The sequence below is a fragment of the Chiloscyllium punctatum genome, chromosome 4, assembly GCF_047496795.1.
Source record: "Chiloscyllium punctatum isolate Juve2018m chromosome 4, sChiPun1.3, whole genome shotgun sequence".
NCBI classification, from domain to species: Eukaryota; Metazoa; Chordata; class Chondrichthyes; order Orectolobiformes; family Hemiscylliidae; genus Chiloscyllium; species Chiloscyllium punctatum.
The window spans coordinates 9,401,229-9,408,508 of record NC_092742.1 but is presented as its reverse complement, the minus strand read 5'-3'; the positions used below and the strand labels follow the sequence as shown (position 1 = coordinate 9,408,508).

The 7,280-nt window shown below is 44.5% G+C and overlaps 1 protein-coding gene across 1 annotated transcript; it reads right to left on the bottom strand.

The window, feature by feature from the left end:
* Nucleotides 1-575: 575 nt before the first annotated feature.
* LOC140475904 (G-protein coupled receptor 4-like) lies at nt 576-3,685 on the bottom strand. The gene is made up of 3 exons (XM_072567832.1): nt 3,618-3,685; nt 931-1,895; nt 576-688 (listed from the first exon to the last, which is right to left on the bottom strand). The coding sequence occupies exons 1-3, from the start codon at nt 3,683-3,685 to the stop codon at nt 576-578; spliced, it is 1,146 nt and encodes a 381-aa protein (XP_072423933.1).
* Nucleotides 3,686-7,280: the final 3,595 nt, after the last annotated feature.

Here is a 7,280-nt window from a genome sequence, read left to right as displayed (position 1 = left end):
ACGACATCACTGGGTGCGGAGTCGATGTCAAGGACTCCCAGAGCAACAGCCTCCCAACTGTAACCCTACTGTTCCACCACCTCTCCTAGGACAGAATATATCCATGGATGGTGGGGTCTGGGACACTGTCTGTAAGGTGTGATACTGTGAGTAAGACCATGTCAGGCTGTTGCTTGACTCATCTGTGAGACAGTTCTCCTAATGTTGGTGAGGAGGACTTTACAGGGTCGGCAGGGCTGTTTCTGCCGTTGTCTTTTCCGCTGCCGAGACCAATGCCAGGTGATCGGTCTGACACTCTGTAGTGATTGATGCAATGGACTAGCTTGCTAGGTCATTTAAAAGGGAGTTGGGAGTGACTCACAGCACTGTAGGTCTGCAGTCACATGTAGACCAGACTAGGTGATGATGGCAGATTTCCTTCCCTAAGGCTATTAGTGAGCCAGATATTTTCTTTCCCCCAACAATCATGGTAATCATTAGACTCTTCATTCTGGACTTTAATTTAAATACAAATTCCACAACTGTTGTGACAGGTTTCGAACATGGGTCCCCAGGACATTAGCTGAGCTTCTGAATTAATTCTCTAATGATAATGGGACAAGGCCATTGTCTCCCTCTGACCAGGTGAAGCCCGGTCGAGAGTCTCCTTGGTCTGTCCAGCCAAAGGTTAAGTTCTGGCACTCAATCTCTGAAAATCAAAGAGAGATTTAACAAAGACATGAGATGCACATTTTTACACCGAGAGTGGTTTGTGTGTGGAATGAACTTCCTGAGGAAGTGGTGGATTGAGTATAATTATCACGTTTAAAAGACATTTGGATAAGTACATGAATAGGAAACGTTTGGAGGGACTTAGGCCAGGAGCAGACAGGTGGGACTAGCTTAGTTTTGGGAATATGTTTGGCATGGACAGTTTCTGTGCTGTATGACTCTTTAACTCTATCATCTTCATGGCTGTGAACAGGTTCCTAATATCCTGCCTGGCACTGTCACAAAGCAAGCAGTAGATGATGGGGTCAGCGGCACTATTGAGACCAGTAAGTGCAAAGGACACTTTGTAAAAGATGTTTATTTTCTGGGCAAAATAGCAGTTTCCTGGCTCGATGAGACTGCGGATGAGCATAATGACATGATAAGGCCCGAAGCTGATGATATAGACGAGAAGCAGCCGCAGCAAGAGGCTCACAATCTTCCTCTTCTCTGTGTCCACCGTGGCTGTACTGTCGTTGATTGCGTTCAGCATGCGCTGAGAGCAAAACAGGAGCAAGGTCAGTGGCAAGCAAAACCCAATGGCAAAGCGCGTGAGATATTCGACAACCAAGCTTGATTTCATTGGATATGTATCTTCATAGACTGCAGAGAAGTGGAACATGGAAAAGAAATTCTGCTGGTAGAGCAGCAATGCATGGCACATCAACTGGAGGACCCAACAGATCACACTGACTATGATGGCTGCCTTGACTGTACGGAGACTAAAATACCTCAGTGGATAGACTGTAGCGAGGTAGCGGTCCATGGAGATACAGCAGAGGAAAGCAGGGCTTAAGTACATGGTAGTGTAGGTCACAACGTTAATCAGGTTGTATAACTCCACATTTGCTTGGACGTCAAAGTATTCAATGAACCAATAAGGGATGGTGAGTGTGTATAAGACATCGGCAAAGCTCAGATTCAGCAAGTAGACACCAATCTCGTTCTCACGATTCACTTGCAAACATGCCACATAGATTGATAGACAGTTCCCAGGCAGGCCAACAATCAAAGAGGCCAGGTACATGATGGGGATGATGATATCTTCCACGCTGGAATCGATAGTGCAGTTGGAGTTGTTTTGTGTCACATTGTCCAGCATTTTGAGCTGCATTGATGCCGATGGCTTAATGCCTTTCCATTGCCTGTCGTGAAAACAAAAGCGGACATTTTAGGATTCAGTCTGGGACTGCCTAAATGCTCGTTTTGACCCATTGCCCTTCACCAACAAAGTAATGACTGGGCTAGAGAACTTTCAGCATGCAGAAAGCAGCAGTAGGCCATTCAGCCCATCGAGTTTGCTCCACCAGTCAATGAGATCACGGCTGATCTGATAATCCTCAACTCCACTTTCCTGCCTTTTCCCAATGACCTTTGATTTCCTTACTGATTAAAATCTATCTCTCTCAGCCTTACCTGGACTTAATGACCCCTCTGTGGTAAAGAGTTCCACAGATTCACTCATCGCAGAGAGAAGAGATTCCTCCTCATCTCTGTCTTAAATGTGTAACTCCTGGCTCTGAGACAATGCCCTTTGGCCCTCGGCTCTCCCACGAGGAAGAGCAATCTTTCCACATCTACCCTTCTAAGTCCGATAAGAACCTCACAAGTTTCAACAAGGTCACCTCTCATTTTTCTAAACTTCAATGAGTACAGGTCCAGCTTACTCAATCTCTCTGCCTGGGACTAACCTAGTGAACACTTTGGACTGCACCCTTCTTCAGCCAGAGCGTACTGAATCGGTGGAACCCATTGCCTCAGAGGGCTGTGGAGGTCAAGCCATTGAGTGTCTTTAAGACAGAGATAGATAGGTTCCTGGTTGCTGAGGGGATCGAGGGTTACAAGGAGAAGGCAGGTGAATGGCATTGAGAAACATTTCAGCCATGATCAAATTGCCAAATGGCCTACTTCTTCTTCTGTATCTTGTGGTCTCATGATGCCAGTATATCTTTCATTAGATAATGGAAGCAAAACTGTTCACAATATTCCAAGTGTGATCTGACTTGTGCCTTGTATAGTTGCAGTAAAATCTTTCTTTTTGAATACGGGCCAACATTTCATTTGCCTTCCTTGGATGCTAGCTTTTTGTGACTCGTGGATGAGGACACTCAAATTCTCTGTGCTGTCACTTCCTGCAGTCTTTCTCTATTAAAATAATATTCAGTTCCTCCATTCTTCCTGCCAAAGTATATAACCTCACGTTTCCCAAACATTGCCTTATCTGCATCGCTCTGCACATAATCTGTGTTTGCCTTCCCAACTATTTCAGTGTACAGAGGAACCCCGATTATCCGAGTGAGCTGAGCGGGCAACATTTCATTCAAATAATCGAATTGAATAATTGGAAGCTGTATTGATCGAACGCTGTGCTCTACTGGACAGTTTGTTTAAATCGATAATTTTGATGACTCTGCTATTTAAGCAAACTAACCTTTGCATTCTATAAATTGCAGGCTATACTGAGAAAGACTAAACCCTTACCATCATAAAAATATATGGAATTCCAACATTAAACAAGGTCCCGAACAGCTTCTATGATCACAAGAGCATTTGTCAGTTTCCTGGGAACTCAGTGTCACGATGGAAAGACAGAAGCACCACCTTACGCATGTGTTTACCTTCTCAGCCCATTTCTTTCATTTTCTTTTAGAAAGGTGTGAGACTTCTACCGGCTGACGTTCACAGAGAACTTATAAAAGAACAGAGACATGTAGCTCACTTGTGCTCCCTTATCTCAGAAAGACAGAAGCACTGCCTCATTGTATGCATTAACTCTCCCGGCCATTTTTTCATGAACAGCCCAGTAAAGTGATGAGAAATACTGTAAAACACTTAGTTTTGCAAAAGGCTGTGTAACTAACCCTTACCTAAAAAATATCCAGTCACTGCTGCTTGAGGTACTTGTGTTTCTTTGTTTTTGCCAGTGTTTTCCCATGTTCAGCAGTACAGGTAAATTGAATACCTTTGATGTAATGTTTTTTGTGGCATCTTGAGATCTTCTTTGGATCATCTGAAATTCGGATAACTGATATTTGGATAATTGAGGTTCTTCTGTATTCCACAAACTTGCTACCAGTACATTCACTCTTATATAAATGATTTGGATGAGGTTTGAGGAGGTATGGTTAATAAGTTTGTGGATGACACCAAGGTTGGTGGTAAAGTGGACAATGAAGAAGGCATTGAGAAACATTTCAGCCATGATCAAATTGCCAAATGGCCTACTCAGTCTTCGAAACTCAAGGGTATACAAGCCCAGTCGCTTCAGTCTTTCAGTGTAAGGTAATCCCGCCATTCCAGGAATTGACCTCGTGAACCTACGCTGCACTCCCTCAATAGCCAGAATGTCTTTCCTCAAATTTGGAGACCAGAACTGTACACAGTACTCCAGGTGTGGTCTCACCAGGGCCCTGTACAGCTGCAGAAGCACCTCTTTGCTTCTATACTCAATCCCTCTTGTTATGAAGGCCAGCATGCTATTAGCCTTCTTCACTACCTGCTGTACCTGCATGCTTACCTCCATTGACTGGTGTACAAGAACACCCAGATCTCTCGGTACTGCCCTTTACCTAACTTGACTCCATTGAGGTAGTAATCTGCCTTCCCATTCTTGCCACCAAAGTGGATAACCATGCATTTATCCACATTAAACTGCATCTGCCATGCATCTGCCCACTCACCTAACTTGTCCAGGTTACTCTGTAATCTCCTAACATCCTCATCACATTTCACCCTGCCACCCAGCTTTGTATCATCAGCAAATTTGCTAATGTTATTGCTGATACCATCTTCTATATCATTAACATATATTGTAAAAAGCTGCAGTCCCAGCACTGATCCCTGCGGTACCCCACTGGTCACTGCCTGCCATTCCGAAATGGAGCCGTTTATCACTACCCTTTGTTTCCTATCAGCCAACCAACTTTCAATCCAATCTAGTACTTTGCCCCCAATACCATGCGCCCTAATTTTTCTCACTAACCTCCTGTGTTGGACTTTATCAAAAGCTTTCTGAAAGTCGAGGTACACTACATCTACTGGATTTCCCTCGTCCATCTTCAGAGTTACATCCTCAAAAAATTCCTGAAGATTAGTCAAGCATGATTTCCCCTTCATAAATCCATGCTGACTCTGACCTATCCTGTTACTACTATCCAGATGTGTTGTAATTTCATCCTTTATAATTGACTCCAGCATCTTTCCCACCACTGAGGTCAGACTAACTGGTCTATAATTTCCTGCTTTCTCTCTCCCACCTTTCTTAAAAAGTGGTACAACATTAGCCACCCTCCAATCCTCAGGAACCAACCCCGAATCTATCGAACTCTGGAAAATAATCACCAACGCAGCCACGATTTCCCGAGCCACCTCCTTCAGTACCCTGGGATGTAGACCATCAGGCCCCAGAAACTTATCAACCTTCAGACCTAACAGTCTCTCCAACACCAAATCCTGGCAAATATAAATTCCCTTAAGTTCAGATACTTCAGCCACTGTTACCTCAGGGAGATTGCTTGTGTCTTCCCCAGTGAACACAGATCTGAAGTACCCATTTAATTCTTCTGCCATTTCTTTGTTCCCCGTAATATATTCCCCTGTTTCTGTCTTCAAGGGCCCAATTTTATTCCTAACCATTTTTTTGCCTTGCACATACCTAAAAAAGCTTTTACTATCCTCCTTTATATTATTGGCCAGGTATTATATTACCTTTGAATCCATTTTTTCTCTGCGTATTTCCTTCTTAGTAATCCTCTGTTGCTCTTTAAAAGCTTCCCAGTCCTCTGTTTTCCCACTTATCTTTGCTATGTTATACTTTTTCTCCTTTGACTTTATATGTTTCTTAACTTCCCTCATCAGCCACGGCCGCCCATGCCTCCTCCTGGGATCTTTCTTCCTTTTTGGAATGAACTGATCCTGCAACTTCTGCATTATACACAGAAATATCCGCCATTGTTCCTCCACGGTCATCCCTGCTAAGGTATTGCACCATTGAACCTTGGCCAGCTCCTCCCTCATAGCTCCATTGTTCCCTTTATTCAACAGAAGTACTGTCACTTCCGACTGTACCCTTTCCCTCTCAAATTGCAGATTAAAGCTTAATGTATTATGGTCACTACTTCCCAATGGCTCCTTCACTTCGAGGTCTCTGACCAATTCTGGTTCGTTACACAATACCAGATCCAGAATTGCCTTCTCCCTGGTCGGCTCCAGCACCAGCTGCTGTAAGAATCCATCTCGGAGGCACTCCACAAAGTCTCTTTCTTGAGGTCCAATACCATCCTGATTCTCCAGTCTTCCTGCATGTTGAAATCCCCCATAACAACTGTAGTAACATCTTTGTGACAGGCCAATTTCAGCTCCTGATTCAACTTACATCCGACATCCAGTCTACTGTTTAGGGGCCTGTAGATGACTCCCAAGAGGGTCTTTTTATCCTTAGTATTTCGCAGCTCTATCCACACTGACTCTACATCCCCTGACTCTAGGTCCCCCCATGCAAGGGACTGAATATCCTCCCTTACCAACAAGGCCACCCCACCCCCTCTGCCCGTCAGTCTGACCTTACGATAGCACGTGTAGCCTTGAATATTCATTTCCCAGGCCCTGTCCACTTGAAGCCACGTCTCAGTTATCCCCACAATATCGTATCTGCCAATTTCCAAAAGAGCCTCAAGCTCATCCACCTTATGTCTAATTCTTATTTTTAATTTGTTACTGCTCTCACCCTTCCCATCAACCCCTATTTCACTCAACCTTACAGCATGATCCCTTTCCGAGTTTTCTGCCTCATTGATACAGTTGTCTTTCTTGACTTCTCTTGTTCTAACTTTCCCTTCAATTTCATTTTTAAACATTCAGTTGTCCCCTCCCCCCCGCTACTTAGTTTAAATGTAGTGGTGTTGCAGTAGAAAACCTGCCTGCCAGAATGCTGGTCCCTAACCTATTAAGGTGCAAACTGTCTCTCTTGTAGAATTTATGCTTACCACTGGGCCATTGGCTGAGGAATGGCAGATGGAGTTTAATGTAGATTTTGGTAAAGCAAACCAGAGTAGGACTTACAAAGTCAATGGTAAGGCCCTGGGGACTGTTATTGAACAAAAGGACTCTGTCTCCACAGCTCTGTGTGGCAAGGAGGTCCAAAGACTCATAACCCTCAGAGAGAAGAAATTCCTCCTCATCTTAGTCTGAAACTGGAGCCCCTTTATTCTGAGAGTGTGCCCTCTGGTCCTACACTCTCCCATGAGGGGAAACACCCTCTCAGCATTCACCTCTCATCCTTCCAAACTCCAGTGAGTGGAACCCCAGCCTGGCTGGGGATCATCCAAATGAACCTTCTCTGAACTGCCTCCCATGTAATAACGAGAGAAAATGAGGACTGCAGTTGCTGGAAATCAGAGTCGAGAGTGTGGTGTTGGAAAAGCATCAGGGAATGATGAAGGGTTTATGCCCGAAACGTCAATTCTCCCACTCCTCGGATGCTGCCTCGCCTACTGTGCTTTTCCAGCACCACACTCTCGACTCCCACGTAA

Excerpts from the sequence above, each read along its gene's own strand:
- LOC140475904 (XM_072567832.1), bottom strand. The coding sequence starts at position 3,685 with ATGGGAAAACACTGGCAAAAACAAAGAAACACAAGTACCTCAAGCAGC. Across the intron at positions 1,896-3,617 it reads AGTGACTGGATATTTTTTAG|GCAATGGAAAGGCATTAAGC; the intron begins GTAAGGGTTAGT and ends TTTTCACGACAG. Across the intron at positions 689-930 it reads GAAGATGATAGAGTTAAAGA|AGATTGAGTGCCAGAACTTA; the intron begins GTCATACAGCAC and ends TTTGATTTTCAG.